The 16921-nt window shown below is 43.0% G+C and overlaps 1 protein-coding gene across 1 annotated transcript in view; it reads right to left on the minus strand.

The window, feature by feature from the left end:
• The window catches only part of BATF2 (basic leucine zipper ATF-like transcription factor 2), a 48109-nt gene that overhangs the window by 28478 nt on the left and 2710 nt on the right, over nucleotides 1-16921 (minus strand). The window contains 2 exon segments of the mRNA XM_030219022.1: nucleotides 8904-9008; nucleotides 13093-13221. Of these exon segments, the coding sequence (XP_030074882.1) occupies nucleotides 8904-9008; nucleotides 13093-13116 (129 nt within the window). The 5' untranslated portion in view covers nucleotides 13117-13221.

A 16921-nucleotide genomic window follows, 5' to 3' on the forward strand; every position in this document is an offset into this window, starting at 1 on the left:
TGGTTAGTGCAGCAGATTTTGATCCTGGGGAACTGGGTTCAATTCCCATTGTAGCTCCTTGTGACTCTGGGCAAGTCACTTAACCCTTCATGGCCACAGGTACAAATAATTACCTGTATATAATATGTAAACCGCTTTGAATGCAGTTGCAAAAACCATAGAAAGGCAGTATATCAAGTCCCATTCCCTTCCCTTCCCTACTGCTATAAAGACAGCAGATGTCAGGGCCAGCACTTGAGGTGGGGGAGGAGGAGTTGCAACCAGGGCAATTGCTCTTGGCCCCCTGGCCAGAGAGGGCCCCAAGCTTGCTGAAGTCAAAGGCAGAACAGCTTTTTAACAGGCTTTGGGGTCCCCTCTCAAATTTCTGCCTTGGGCCCTGGCCAACACCAGCTCTGTACATTCCAAAAAGAGCCATATTCCAATCACTAAATAGAAAATACAATTCTTCTTTCTACCTTTATTGTCTGGTCATTTATTTTTCTAATTACATTGTCCCAGGCTCTGGTTTATGCGTTCCTCGTCTTCTCTTAAATTTTTTCCAGTCTCCTGTCCATTTGACATTTCTTCTCTCTCAATGTCCACCATCCATCTCCCTTCTGTGTCCCTGTCTTCCTCTGTGTCCAGCATTTCACCTTTGTGACCCTGCTCTCATCTTTCCTCATGGTGTGTCCAGAATCTCTCATTCCTTCCCTCATGCTCAGCATCTCCTCTGTGTCCTGTCCCTCCGTGACCACATCCCATTTCTTCCCTCATCCCCATTCCTTCTCTCATGCCCTGTCCTGTCCCTCTCTGTGTCTGCGATCTACCCCTATTCCTTCCCTTATCCAACATCTCCCTCTCTGTGTGCAGTCTTTCCCTGTGTATACAGAATTTTCCATCATTCCTTCTCTCATGTCTAGCAGCATGCCCTGTGGCCTGTTCCTCCTTGCGTCCAGAATCTGATCCCCCACCCCAGCTTTTTGGGCACCTGCAGTTCTCTCCCCAGAGGCGTTCCTACCCTCGATGACACCCGGGGTGGATCACCGATGCGCCTCCCCCCCCCCCCCCCCCCCCCCCCCCCCCCCCCGCAAAATGACAACTCCCCCCCCCCCCGGCGAAATGACCCCTCCCCCAGGTGCACGCCGCTGGGGGGTGTGCCACGGCGCGCGCCTGTGGGCTCCAAGTTCGCTACGCTAACTTCGCTGGTTCGCTGCAGCTCCCTCCCTCTGCCCCGGAACAGGTTACTTCCTGTTCCGGGGCAGAGGGAGCTGCAGAGAACCAGCGAAGTTAGCGTAGCGAACTTGGAGCTCACAGGCGCGCGCCGCGGCACCACCCCAGCGGCGTGCACCCGGGGTGGACCGCCCCCACCGCCTCCCCCCTTGGTACGTCACTGCCTCTCCCCCCCTCCCCACCATCCAGCATCTCCTTTTTATTTCCCTGTCTTCCTCTGTGTCCTTATACCCCCTCCTATTCCCCTCCTTTGAGTGCCCTAGCATTTTTCATCTTGGTCTTTATTTCCCCAATTCCCACTGATGCACCACATCTAGCTCTCCTCCAAATCTTCCTGTCCCCTGCAGCAGTTCCCTTCCCTTAAGTTTTCTACAGTCTTACCAGTCCCGTACCTGCTGCTGTCACTATCATAAATGCTGCGGCGGGGAGTGCACCCTGCATCCGGTGGTCGTTATTAAAACTGGAATTTATTATAGCTATTTTTCTGTTCTGGGGAGCAGAGCCAGAATCAGAAGTGTGTCAGCTAAAATCAGCATCACTGGTACAGTCTGTCCCCCTTCTCTCTTTACTACACTACTGATTGACAGAACCTTTTCTAAGACAGCACCAGAACCGACCACGTTCTGTCCTGGACATCTCAAGTCTGATCTCTACGTTCTGAGTAGAAAGGTACTTCACATCAACTAGTTTACCTTTATCCAGATGTTTATTTACACTTTTCAATGAACTCCTAACAGATTAGACAGACAATCCTTTTTCTAAATCCATGCTGGCTCTTCCTTGTTAGGCCATATTTCTCCACAAATAACTAATAATTTTGTTTTTAATAGCTACCACTCTGTTTTATGTGCATGCCCGGGGGTGTCCATACTGAAGGTAAACAATGTTCATGAACAAACATTGTTTACCTTCAATATGGACACCCCCAGGTCCTCCGGACCCTATTATTGAAACTTTTTCCCAATTAGAGATGTAACAAGCATGGAACAGAATACATCTAATCTGATTGACAATCTCATAAAATCTCAGTGGGAGGCTTTATTAGATTTACATCAGGATACCTCAATAGTAATCTTGAGGGCAGATAAAAAGGGCGCCATAGTGGTCCAAGATAAGGATAAATATTTACAAGAGGCTCAGCATCAATTATCAGATCTTCAATATTATAGGTTACTAATCTCTGACCCTACATTAGAATTTCAGTCAGAAATTCGTAGTATATTATTAACAGCTAATCAGAAAGGTATTATCACATTAAGGGAATTCAAGTATTTATACAGGTCATACCCAGTAGTCCCACGTACATACTTTATTCCCAAGATCCAAGACGCTAAGGGACCCACCAGGGAGATCGATAGTTTCGGGTAAGAATTCTCTTTACGAGCCCCTGTCCCAATACCTGGATCATTTTTTACAACCGAGTCTAGAAGGCATCCCATCTTATCTAAAAGATTCCGTGCATTTACTTCAAATACTGGCATCTTGTCAGTTTCAAGATAATGAAAATTGTATCTTGGTCACTTTAGATATTCAAGCTCTATATTTGAATATACCTCAATTAGGAGCTTTAGATGTTATAGATACTTTTGTACACAAATTAGAAATATCAGCTGATAAGAAAAATTTTGACACAAATAGGACAATTGGTGTTACGTAGAAACTATTTTAGTTTTGAGCAGTCACATTTCTTGCAGATAAAAGGGGTAGCAATGGGAGCCACAGTAGCTCCCACCATAACTTGCCTTTTTATGGCTGAATATGAAAACACTTTTGTGTATCCTTCAACACACAATCAGCATATAAAAGTGTGACATCGGTTCTATATGCTCCTGTTTTAGAGTGGTAGTAGATCTGAACTTGAGAACTTTTTGACATACTTGAGCACATGTGATCCTAATATTCAGTTTTCCTCACACATAGGGGATCAAAGTGTAGATTTTTTGGATGTCCATATAACTCTAGAGCATGGGAAGTTCCATACTTCCCTTTTCAAAAAACCTACGGACAGGAACACTATATTACACTACAGAAGTTGTCACCCTCTACCTTTAAAAAACGGTATCCCTGTGGGACAATTTCTACGAGTGAAACGTTTATGCAGTAACCAGGATACTTTTAAGCAACAGGCACAGCAGATGATAGGCAGGTTCAAACAATGAGGATACCCCACTAGGGTAATAAGACGTGCATATAAAAGAGCCCAGAATGCACACAGGCAGTGGTTACTGGACCCACGATCTACTGGCAGGAGCACACAAAAGAACATTCAATGTGTTCTCCCTTACTCCTCTCTGGGAACTAAGGTGACAAAAATCATTCACAAACATTGGCCTATACTCCATTTACATCCACAATTAACAAATAGACCTCAAATGTCTTTTACAAGGGTGAAAAATATGGGAGAAATTTTATCTATCTTCCGTGACAACAAACTAGCTATTAGGGAAGATAATCATGGACATCAGCGTTGTACAAACTGTACATGTTGCCCATATGCCTTGGAGACAAAGTTTGCCATTAATCCTAAAACAGGCAAGAAATATTATTTACGACGAGGTCATACTGATTGCAATACGGCTCAGGTCATCTATGCGATTCAATGCCCGTGTGTTAAATGGTATATTGGACAATCCAAGCGCAAGGTAAAGCAGCGCATTGGGGAACACATAAGCAACCTACGTATTAAAAAGAGAGAAGCACCTTTGGTGGATCATTGGGAACAGCATAAACATTAATTATCTGACCTTAAATATGTAGTTTTGTCGCAGGTAAATCTACGTTGGGGAGGAGACATTTCAGCTACACTTGCACATATTGAACAGAGATTCATATTTCAATGGGACACTGTCCACCCTAATGGACTCAACAAAGAAACAGAATGGCTGCTTTAACAAAAGGGAGTAGCCCGATTCTTCTCAGCTGAAGGATGTGTATTTAATACCACAGACTAGAGAGCATGCGCTAAAGCTCGGATTGCAGGGAGGCACTTGCAATGATTCTACCCCCCCCGGTGAGACAGCCATTTTTGAATGTAGAAAGAATGATTTGCAAGGTAGAACTGATATTGAACAACTTAAGTATTATAGAATGAGTACTCACATTGTGTTACAAAACCTTTTTCTTACTTTATAGACTGGAACTTATGTTCCCCTGATGACGCCTTTAAGGTGAAACATGGCCCCACATTGGTAACGATACCAGCATGTACTGAATTGTTTTTAAAAGCACTGAAGCGCACAAACACAAAAGGTTGAAAGTCACAGCAACTGAGAGCACAGGATTCGCCCTAACAGGCTATACCAGATCTGCCTAAGATAAGTCAAGCGTTTTATTATTTCTCCACATTGAATGTTTATGAAAAGGAAACAGCTTGTTTAATAGCATTTAATGAAGGAGGCAAGGTTGGCAGGTCGAGTGCTATGATGGCTGGTAGTTGGTGTGTTACCAACAGTTACTGTGACTAATGGTGAACAGCACAGCAACACATACTGAGCACGGCATATAAAAAAACAAAAATATTTTCTTGTATAATTTTTGATTCTTTTTGATTTCTGGTATTAATTGAGGTTTACTGTTTAAGACATCAAAAACCAGTTTGTTATATAGTGGAACCCTAAAGTTTAACATTAAATTTTAACTGCCAGACCCTCGACCATTCTTCTAAGGTTCGGAGATCCCTTCTCATCGTTTCTACTCCCTCCAGGGTATCCACTCTATGGGCTATTTTCGTGTCATCAGCAAAAAGGCACACCTTTCCTTCCAACCCTTCAGCAATATCTCCCACAAATATATTAAACAGAATAGGCCCCAGCACCGACCCCTGAGGAACTCCTTTGCTCACCTTTCTTTCCTCCGAGCCGATTCCATTTACCACCACCCTCTGCCACTTGTCTCCATTTACCACCACCCTCTGCCACTTGTCAGTCAACCAGTTTCGGTCCTAAGTTCAACCCTTTCAGCTTATTCACGAGTCTTCTGTGGGGACCATATCAAAGGCTTTGCTGAAGTCCAAGTAGATTACATCTAGCGCACGTCCTTCATCCAGTTATTTGGTCACCCAGTCATGTCCGGGATACATGACAGACTTGATCGACTTACCAACTAGAAACAGATCTGAATCAACATGAACGTACCTAAATCTGCACTACCCAAGCTGCAAAGGACTCAAATACAAATCAACTTACGCGTCCAGTTTTTCTTACATAAGCACACAACTGTGGAACGCATTACCAAAAGCCTTGAAAACTATGAACTACCACCTAAACTTCCGGAAAACACTAAAAACTAACCTGTTTAAAAAGGCATACCCTACCGATCCAACATAAATGCCCGACCTCTGCAACACAACAAAACTAAAGAACGTAATGGACATAACACAACTCTTCCGTTGTACGATTCCCTAGTGTGGCTGTGCCACATAAACTTTATCTTACCACAACATCACTTTGTGTTTGTTTACACCGGAGTCTGTAATGCCTCTCCGGTACTATGTAAACCACATTGAGCCTACACATAGGTGGGAAATATGGGATATAAATGTAACAAATAAACTAAAGAAGAAGTCAGTAAGATTCGTTTGGCAGGATTTTCCTTTGGTAAAGCCATGTTGCCTCGGGTCCTGTAACCCATCGGCTTCTAGAAAGTTAACTATCCTTTCTTTCAGCAGCGACTCCATTATTCTTCCTACCACCGACATGAGACTTACCAGTCTGTAGTTTCCCACTTCTTCCCTGTCTCCGCTTTTGTGAAGAGGGACGAAGAAGGGCAACCTTCGAAAGCTAATCAAGAAATGTATTAAGTTATGTCCAATAAAAAAGGTATCATCTTATTTTCTTTTCCATGTTTTATTTTGTTTGATTTCTATTGATAACCTTAAGAGTGGACTAACACGGCTACCACACTCCTCTAGTGAAGAGGGACCAAATCCGCTTGTCTCCAATCTCACGGAACTTGTCTCTAAAGATCTATTAAATAAATCTTTAAGAGGTCCCGCCAGGACCTCCCTGAGCTCCCTCAGTATCCTGGGATGTATCCCATCCAGCCCCATAGCTTTGTCCACCTTCAGATTCTCCAGCTGTTTATAAACTGTATTTCCTGTTTGAAAATATATGTGAGATAGATGTCCATTTTGGATATTGTGACCTGAACATCCCTTTTCTGACTTCAACATCCTTTCGAAAATGCCCCTCTATGTTACTCTGAAGGAAGAGAGGGAGGGTATGCTGCAAATGGATGAAGTAGAAGGGAAAAGATGAAAAACTAAATATAATTTGGCTGGCTAACTTAGGGGCCTTTTTACTAAGCTGCGATAAAAAGGGCCCTGTGCTAGCGGTGGCGTCCGTTTTTGCTGTGCGCTGAGGCCCTTTTTACCGCAGCAGGTAAAAAGGCTGAAAAAAGAAATGGCCATGTGGTAAAACTGAACATACCGCCACCCACTGAGGTGGCAGTAAGGGCTTCTGTGCTACCCTGATGGTAACCGATACCACCAGGTAACCCCCTGCAGAAATATTTTTCAAATTTTTCCGCTACTAAATGGACTTGGGAAAAATCTCGGGAATAACATGTATAGAATGTTTGTACGTTTCGGGAACTGCCAGGTGCCCTTGACCTGGATTGACCGCTGTCGGGGCCAGGATGCTGGGCTTGATGGGTCTTTGGTCTTTTCCCAGTATGGCATTACTTATGTACTTATGTAACTACTGCCGGCGGTAGTTCTGGCATGGGTAAACCCACATTGGGCTTATCGCCGCTTAGTAAAAGGGCCCCTTAACCCATTAAGGGCGAAATATCGGCACTTAGCTGGTTAAGTGCCAACTCCACCCTGACACTGCCCTGGACTGCCCACTGCATAGTCGGTTTCAGCTTAGGCAGTTAGTGCTGGTATTCAGCAGCACTATCTGGTTAAGTGACGTTGAATATCAGTGGATAGCCCCACACAGGCGATGTAACCAATCAGGAGCCTCTCCTATCCAGATTAATTGCTTTGAATATTGACCCCTTAGTCTTGGTTATTTCTGTGGCCTTGAATAAGGCTATCTCCCTCTATTGTGGAGGCTATTTTGTTTATTTCCTAATATTTCTGACTCACAAATTAAAGTCTTACTTTACCTATGAAACTGGGCCTAAATTCACATTTGCAAACCTGAACGTGAAGCAAGAGGAGCAGGAGGTAAATGCCAAGACAAAAAGAGAAATAGAATTAATTCAATATAAAAGTATCACTTTCTTGTTCCTGTTTATTTTTGCACATTCAAGCAGACCAACATAGAAATCACACTGCTTTATCCAGTGAGTTAACAATTTGAAAAGGATGTTAGGCCTGAGGTAAGGATTAAGAAAACCAAACAAAGAGTTGAACTGTACTGGATAAGTGACTTGATCAGGATCAAAAAAGGGACAGCAACATCCTATATAATAAAAAGCAACTCCAACGTTCTGAAGCTGGCTCCATGGCAGTGAAGCCTTGAAGCATTCATGCTCTCTGTAAGGCTGTATCCATCTCCTGAATTGACGTCAGCGTACTTCCGGGTACATCACACGCAGCATTGACCAACCACAGGTGGAAAGGCGGGCGCACAGCAGCGGAGGTTGGGCGGTTGGCGGAAGGGAAGAGATTTGGGCGGTATCGTTAGACCCAAAACGCTGTGGCGGTTGGTGGGCAGGGCGCTGAGCAGTGTACATAGCACCGATTGGCCGGTTGACAGGTAGGCTGGTTCACTGTGCAGACTTTACTTCCAGAGAGGTCGATGGGTGGGACTGCTGTGTAATGCGCAGACCCAGCTACTAAGGTGGGTGTGTGCAGGCGCACTGTGGAAACCAACCACCGAGTAGGGTTGTGGCGCGGCCGTTGTTTGCGTGTGTTTTGTGGTGCTGTAAGAGGAAGGAGAATCGCTGGGTGGCTGAAGGGGGCAGGGGAGAAAGGAGAATCGCTGGGTGGCTAGAGGAGGGCAGGGGAGAGAGGAGAATCACTGGGTGGCTGGAGGGGGGCAGTGGAGAGGAGATTCGCTGGGTGGTTGGAGGGGGGGGCAAGGAAAAAAGGAGAATCGCTGTGTGGCTGGAGGGGGGGCAAGGGAAAAAGTAGAATCGCTGGGTGGCTGGAGGGGGAGCAGGGGAGAGAGGAGAATCACTGGGTGGCTGGAGGGGGGGGGCAGGGGACAGAGGAGACACTTGCACCCAGCAGTCTCACTCTCTCTCTCTGTCACACACACACACTCGCACATTCATTCACTCTCTCTCTCTCTCACACACACAGAGGCTCATTTTCAAAGCACTTAGCCTCCCAAAGTTCCATAGAAACCTATGGAACTTAGCCTCCCAAAGTGCTTTGAAAATATGCCTCACAGTCAATCTCACACACACTCTCTCAAACATACACACTCCGAGGAAAACCTTGCTAGTGCCCGTTTCATTTGTGTCAGAAACGGGCCTGTTTTACTAGTAGGAACTTAAGAACTGCTATACTGGGTCAGATCAAAGGTCCATTAAGTCCAATATCCCTTTTCTAATAGTGACCAACCTAGGTCACAAGTACCTGGTATGATCCCAAAAAGTAGCAAGATTTCATGCTACTTAGATCCAGGCATAAGCAGTGGCTTTTCCCAGGTCTACCTTAATAATGGTTTATGGACTTGCCTCTAGGAACCTGAAGGATCTCACCAAGTCATCTCCTACCCCCAGACCCCCAAATACCGTACCTGGTGTAGCTTATCAGCTTTTGCCATCTGTTTCTGACGACTACGCTGGGCTGCTGCTCTGTTCTTCTCTCTTCGATCCAGCTTGCTTGTGGTTCTACCAAGGTCCTGATAACCAAATACAGACATTTTCCTCAGTTACAAAACTGCCTAATTACAATGGGTGGCACAGACACCAGGTCTCTTGACCAAATAAAAACATGATCCCAGAACTTGCCAGAGAGGCTGGACCTTGATTTTACTCAAAGCTCAATTCTAACTCTTGTAGTTTGTATGGAAAAGGGTGGGGCATCAATAGCTGGATCTGCCATTAGGCAGTTGCCTGGGGAGCAGTAAAAACCTCCAGATGTCAGTCACCCTTCTTAAGGTGGAGAGCTGCAATCACTTAACTTGTGAGTTGGCACTTCCTGACTGCTGATTTTGTGTAACATAGCAGACCCTGCATTTTACAAATGCTTGTAATGCTAGCATGGAGCAATTCATCCCGCCAATGACTAAAGAGAAAAGGCAGCCCAGAGCTACTGCCAGTAGGACATGCAAGAAAGGAAGTGAAGTCATTGGAAATGAAGAACATGTGAAGAAGGGTGCTATACTCGGAATACGAGACAGATGATAAAGAAAAGTATCAACTCGCAAAGGTATCACATCAAACAGCACAAAGGAAGCAAAGGAGACAATCCTGTGGGTGAGCATTTTTCAGAATCCGGGCACTGCAACAATAATCTTCTAAATCCAGGAAAAAAGATCTTTGAAATTAAGATGATAAAATTGACACCCACCTGACAAGACATAACAAGCACATGGGCTTCCTATCACAATATAAACTAACTGTATCTGATATCATGAAATGACAATGTTAACAAATCTATGTAAGCCACATTGAGCCTGCAAATAGATGGGGGAATGTGGGATACAAATGCAATAAATAATAAACCATAAAATTACACTGGTTTGTCACCTTGTCACCTAATTACTTATCTACCTCTCCCTGTTTCTGATTCCTTCATCCCTCCCCCCCCCCCCCCCAAACACCCCTACTTGTCCCTTTAGACTGTCATTGGAATGCTTTTTATTTTTCACTTATATATAATTTTGATATTGTTACCTTTTGCTCCTGAAGAATGTTCTACCTTCAAAACATTGACAACAAATATATTAAGTTAGTCCAAGACTATGTGGGGGAGAACTGAGATAAGTGATTTGTACCCCTGAACCTTAGATTTTCTGCTTCAGACCGAAAGGACTTATTCGTGCATGCAACCATGAAAGAGGAAATGAGAATTAGCGGAACTGAGTGAATGGATGTATGTTTTTGCTAACCAGTGAGAAAAGGTTGGAGTATGTTGGGCAAATGGACTATAAGCTGAAGAATAGGAGTGAGTATGGACTGGGAAGGAAGGGGGTATAGATTGGGGGAATCTGATTTGTAAGGGGAGGTGCTAGTTGGGATCGCATGTTGATTTCAGTGGAATGCAGGACTGTGTGGGACAATAAGGAGCTCAGTGGCTTGAGTATCAGGCAAGAAGAAAGAGAAAAGGGATGGAATTATTTAGAAGACAAGGGATGGGATTATTTCTGACATGAGGAGGGGCAGCAGAAGGAGAATGAAATTACTGGTGGGAGCCTCAATGCACAGCGAACATGAGTAAAGTTGCTCCACATTCCCTCCGCTCTACTCCCTTGGTTTCACACTGCTTTTGGCCCTTGGTCTGCGCCAGGAGACAGGATTTAATGTAGGATCTCCGATTCTTGAAAAGATATGCTGTGGGTGCTCAAGACATAAAAGACATGTATGTGAGTAAGGCCTCTAAACTGGGTCTGTGGGAGGAAAAAGCCCCACCGGAAGTGCCTCCCCAGCAGAGGCAACAATACCACCACAGCCTGGTGAGAAGAATTCAGATAATGCACTTTCAAATTGTATTTCAAGAGCTTCGGTCGGCCAAGTTGGAGATTGTGTACATGATGGTAAATTAGAGGTTAAATTGGCTGTGTTGACTGAAAGACATGAACAGATTGAGGGATGCCTGCATTCTGTGAAGGTAACTCAGGAGAAGGACATGGAATCTGCGGCGACTACCTATAAGCAGGTACAATTTTTGACTGCTAAGGTGAAAGATCTGGAAAATAGGCACAGAGGTCTAATTTACGAATTTATGGTATTCCTGAGGGAATGGAGGGCTCTCACCTTATTCACTATGCAAATGTTTTCCAGATTCCCCTGCGCAGCCTAGTTATGAGTTGGAAAGGGCCCACAGAGAGTTTCACCCCAGGCCAGACTCGAATCTCCTTCCACAAACGTTTATAATTAAACTATTGCACTATCTGGAGGTGGAGTACATTTTGAAGGCTACATGATAGCAGAAATGTTATAAATTTAAGAATTGTGACCTGTGCATCTACCCAGATTTGACTATGCGAAGACACAGAGAGCTCTGGAATTACAAACAGGTGATGGTGGCTCATGGGATCCAAGCGGAAGTGGCATCTCACCACACTAGTAATTTTTCAGAATGGCAAAAGGCGCTTCTTTGATTCTATTAAAGATATTGTAATCCAGAGATTTAATAAAGCAGAGCAGGATCCCATAAGGAACCTGAAAAGTACAAAGCAAACCATTTTGGAGAGACCTCTGCTTAAAAAGAGGCTTAAATTTGGACCCTCTTCCGTAGGGATTCTTCAAGGCTAAGTCTAAGTCTACACAATTACTGCAGCAAGCCAGAGTCAAGGCCCTCAAGATGAAAACCACTGCAATGAAGGAATCTACTCCTAAGCACAGGCAGACCTAGGCTCTACACAATCTATGGACACTGCCTCACAGATGGAATGCATCATGAATGATGCAGAGTCATGCCATTAATATCTAATCCTTTGGAGGTGGTGTTGCCAGACCTAGAAATTCAAGAGGGGGACTAAATATGTTCAGTTCTCCTCAAGACCCATTAGGGTAGCCGACTCATTTTGGTGATCTTGTTTAAACCAGGCTCTTCATCACACTTTACTGTACTATACATATAATGCAGCACATTGAGTGATATCTATTTGAAACTGTGTTCTGATAGGGGGAAGGGGAGGGGGTATGAAGTCGAACATTCTGTTTGGGAAGGATTTTGTACCCTTATCAGGTGGGTGGGAGTGGGATGGAAGCAATGGCGGTTTACTGGGTTGTTTGAGGGATGGGGATGTATATTTTGGATCTATGTGGCTAGGTTTTCTCAGCTTAGGATAGTGATCAAAAGAGTACAGTTATGCAATTCCTATAGTAGGTAAAGGGGTTGAATTTGATACTTGAAATGTAGGAAGGATCAATCATCCAATTAAAAGGAAACTATCTTAAAGCATCTGAAAGATTGGGCTGATATAGCATTGTTACAAGAACTGTAATGGGCTACTGCTGAAATGCAAAAGCTTAAGAGGCAGGTATTGGAGTAAGGTCTATCACTCTTCCAGGGGGACAAAATCTAGAGGGTTTGTAATATTACTTAGCAAACATGTTCCACTTACTGAGTATGGGTCAGGAGGATATGCACTGGGTCAATATATCTGGCTGTTGGGGCACATAGATAGATGAGAATTCTCTCCATAATGTTTATGTTCCTGTAGGTCCTAAAAGGGTTGTTCTCAGATTTATTTACTTTTATCTGAACAAAATGTACAGGGGATTTAATTATTGGGGGAGACATGAACATCACAGTAGGGAAACTAGATAGAACTACAAACACAAGCAGGAAGAGATACGGGAGGGAAATGCTCTTCGAAGGGGACTTTTTAATCATACTTTGGAAGACGTGTGGAGGAATTACAACCCCTCTGAAAAACAGGCAATACACATTCTACTCAGGGAGGCACAAGTCATATTCTAGAATAGATTTTTGTCCACCCAAAAATAGCGATTTGTTTGTGGAGGGAGCTGACAATACACCCAATAAGTATTTCAGATTATGCACCAGTAACAGGAATAATAGAAGCTCATAACGGGGGTAAAAAAGAAGAGTCTTGGAGAGATAATATGGAATTGTTGAGTAAAGCTAAAACTCAAAAACTTATGCTGGAAAAATGGAGGGATTATTTATCCACATGGATAGTTTGGGAAGCGGGAAAGGCTTACATGAGAAGTATACTTATCCAAGTGGCGGCTAGGGTACGAAGAGCACAAACTCATAAGAGACAATTATTAGTAGAAATTCTGACTTACCTTCAAAAAGCACATGAAAGGCATCCCTCCTCATTGATGAGGGAGAGGGTCAGAAAGCTTAAGACCCAACTTGCTGAATTTGATACTGGACACATTGAACATTTGATGAGGATGGTAAAGAGGGATTATCTGAAATATGGAAATAGGTCGGGCAAGTTGTTAGCATGGCAACTTAAGAAACAGCAAAATGAAAAATGAGTGAAAAAAATGATCACATTGTCTGGGGAGAGCAAGTTTTCACATGAGCATATAGTTTACGAATTTAAACTTTTATAAATTATCTATATACTGTTGAACTTCTGTGCTCGGGCGAGGATATTAAGCAATACATTCAGGGTCTGAGCCTCCCCAAAATTGATGAGAAAGACTATGCCACCCTAAATTCTCCTATCACCGCTTCAGAGGTATGCCGAATAATTGCTAATCTCCCATCAGGTAAATCTCCAGGGGAAGATGGATTCCTTATAGAAAATTACAAAGCTATGAAATTCAGAGTCCTCTATTCTTGCCCGGCTGTTTAATAAGATTGAAGAAGGGGCGCCACTCCCTGGCTCAATGTATAAGGCCAATGTGGAGGTTCTCCTGAAATCTGGAAAGGACACCTCACGTTGTGCTAGCTATAGACCTATAACTTTGTTAAATTAAGCTATGAAATTTTCACTAAGATATTGGTCAATAGATTGGACTACATGCTCCCTAAACTAATTCACTATGATCAAACTGGCTTCATACAAAGCAGACGGGGATAACGTACACAGAGCCATAAATCTGACTGACATCATTGAGAGAAGAAAAGAGAAAGCTCTGTGCATTGCTATTGATGCAGAAAAAACGTCTGAGACGGTGGAGTGGCCCTATCTATTCAAAGTTATGGATCATATGGAGTTGGGGGCAATTATGGCCAGTGGGTGCTGCCTTTGTATGCAGAGCCTAAGACTGCAATTTTAGTTAATGATATCAAGTCTGAAGAGTTTTGCTTTACGAAGGGAACTAGACAAGGGTGCCCTATGACCATTTGCTTCTTGAATTATAGCGTCATCTGCTATCACTCTTATTAGTGTGGGGAGAACAGCAAAAAACTCTACTTTATGCAGACAATACTCTTATTTGTATGTCTAACCCACAATACTCTATCATTTTTGTTGGCTGAACTTGAGCAATTTGGCAGGGTTTCAGGATTTAAAACTAACATAGACAAAACAGAAACGTTGCTGTTCAATGTTACTCCTTCCGACTTTCAAGATTTCCCTGTTAAAGTGGCAGATAAGGGCATCTTAATTTGTAACCAAATTTCAGAGTTATATAGGTTTAACTAGGACAGTCTTAAGAAGCAGATACAAACTGATCTGGAATCCTGGAAATCACTTTGGTTAACACAATGGGGCAGAGTTGTAACTTTACAAACGATGATTCTTCTATATTTGTATTCTTATTTGCTCAGTTGCCAATAGCAATGCCCTAATAAGCAGTACTCAGAGCAATTACAGAACATCACATTGACTACCCCTCTGTGAGCTGGGTTCAGTTTGAAAAGTCTATATTTATCCACAATCTATTTTTTGAGATAGGGGTGGGAAATGTGATGATGCTCTGATGTCCAAAGATTGTGTGCCTTCAAAACATGTATTTATTACTCCTCTTTTGGCAACCTGGCGAGCTGTGAAGGAGGTTTGCCAATTGAGGGGTAGTACTCACTTGAACAGCCTTCTTAAGGGTTACCAGCCATGGTCAGAAGTGGGAGGACTGGTTGGGAGAATCATTGGGGGGAGAACATTGGAAGATCGTGTACCACTCAATGTGGAAACTCAAACACGTGAAACCATTTTTCCTGAGGGCAACATTCCGCAACCTGATACAATCAATGGTACTAAGCCATGCTGACTACTGCAATGGAATTCGTGCGAGATGCAAAGTGCAACTCATAAAGAAACTACAGACCGCTCAAAACACAGCAGCAAGGCTTATATTTGGAAAATCGCGATTCGAAAGTGCCAAACCCCTCCAAGAAAAACTGCATTGGCTCCCAATCAAAGAACGTATTGTTTTCAAAATCTGCACCCTGGTCCACAAAATTATCTATGGCGAAACCCCGGGACACATGACTAACCTCATAGACCTGCCAACCAGAAACACAATCAGATCATCACGAACATACTTAAATCTTCACTACCCTAGCTGCAAAGGTCTCAAGTACAAATCAATTTATGCAACCAGCTTCTCCTATATAAGCACGCAACTGTGGAATGCACTACCAAAAGCCGTGACCAACCTGTTCGAAAAGGCATACCTTACTGACCCAACTTAAGTGTGTGAACCCTGCAACACAACGAAACCAAAGCAAGTAATGAACACTATATAACTCTTCTTCCTTACGATTCTCTAATGTGTCTGTAACACATGAATCTCATTCGACCATAACATCACTTTGTATTTGTTTCATCACCGGAGGTGGCTAACGCCTCACAGTACTATGTAAGCCACATTGAGCCTGCAAACAGGTGGGAAAATGTGGGGTACAAATGTAACAAATAAATAAATAAATGTACTGCTATTACCCAATATAACCAACTCCAATTTCAAATTTTAAAAGGACAGGATCATGGTACAATCAATGTTGGAGGAATTGTGGAATGAGAGAGTCCTTAAAACACTTATGGCAGGATTGTCCAGTTGCCCAGAAGTACTGGAAATGGGTATGGATAAAAGGTTCCACCTTTGGATGGTGGAGGACTGGGCTCAAAACAAAAAGGCTTGTATGTTAGGCCTTATACCGAATTGAACACCGGAGGATTGACCCCCCCCCCCCCCCCCCCCCCCAAAGGAGTCTCCCACCTTCTGATTTCAGCTACAAATATGGGTATAGCTAGATGTTTGAGAGATTAATTGGGCCCTTCCCTGTCCACCTGGTGGTCTATCATTAGAGAACTTAGCATATTTGATAAGATCACTAACGAGTTGCATGGAAAGGGACAAGATCACATTCAGTTATGACAGTCTGTTGAAGTATAAGGTCACTTATTCCCCTGCTCATTAACCGCTTCCACTAAATGAATTGTTCAATCAGAGGTTTTCCTTTGATGGATTACTGCAATGGCCTGTTTATAGGACTTGCAAGTAGCTTGTTGAAGGTGTTAGAAGTTACTCAGAGCTCTACAGCAAGAGTTATTACAGGGAGGTCTTATAATGATCATATTACTCCCATTTTGAAGTCTTTACATTGGCTTCCTGTGAAGTTTCGCATTGAGTTCAAAATTTTATTAGATTTTAAAGTACTGAATGGCTTTATTTCTCCAACACTCAATTCCACTCTAAGATGTTATCAACCTTCTCAATCTCTGGGATCTTCTCAAAAACAGTTGCTTGAAGTTCCATTATTCTGGCAGGTTTATTTGGAGGAATATAAATCTTCCATCTTTTATGTGAAAGGCCCTCAGTTGTGGAACACCTTACCCACTGAACTTTGATCTGTGCAGAACACTACCCAGTTCAGGAAAGAATTAAAAACTCATATGTTTGTTCAAGCTTATGGGTCGTTAGACTAATGGTATAGTCTTGTTTTGCTGCAATGTACGATTCTGTACAAGTGTTGTGAAAATGTAAGATTTTGTTTTACAGATGTATTTATTTTTTGTTGTATTGGTATATTTTATTCTGTATGTTTTGTTGTTCCCTGCTTAGGATGTTTCAGATATAGTGGGTAAGTAATAAAGTTTTTCTTATTATTCTTATTAATGTCAATCTCAACAGTCTATCTTAGTTGCAGGTTATTACCTCACCTCATTTTTTTTCTTTTCTGTTTCTATTTCTACACAACTCCAAGGACACAAAG

The sequence above is a fragment of the Microcaecilia unicolor genome, chromosome 11, assembly GCF_901765095.1.
Source record: "Microcaecilia unicolor chromosome 11, aMicUni1.1, whole genome shotgun sequence".
Taxonomy (NCBI): Eukaryota; Metazoa; Chordata; class Amphibia; order Gymnophiona; family Siphonopidae; genus Microcaecilia; species Microcaecilia unicolor.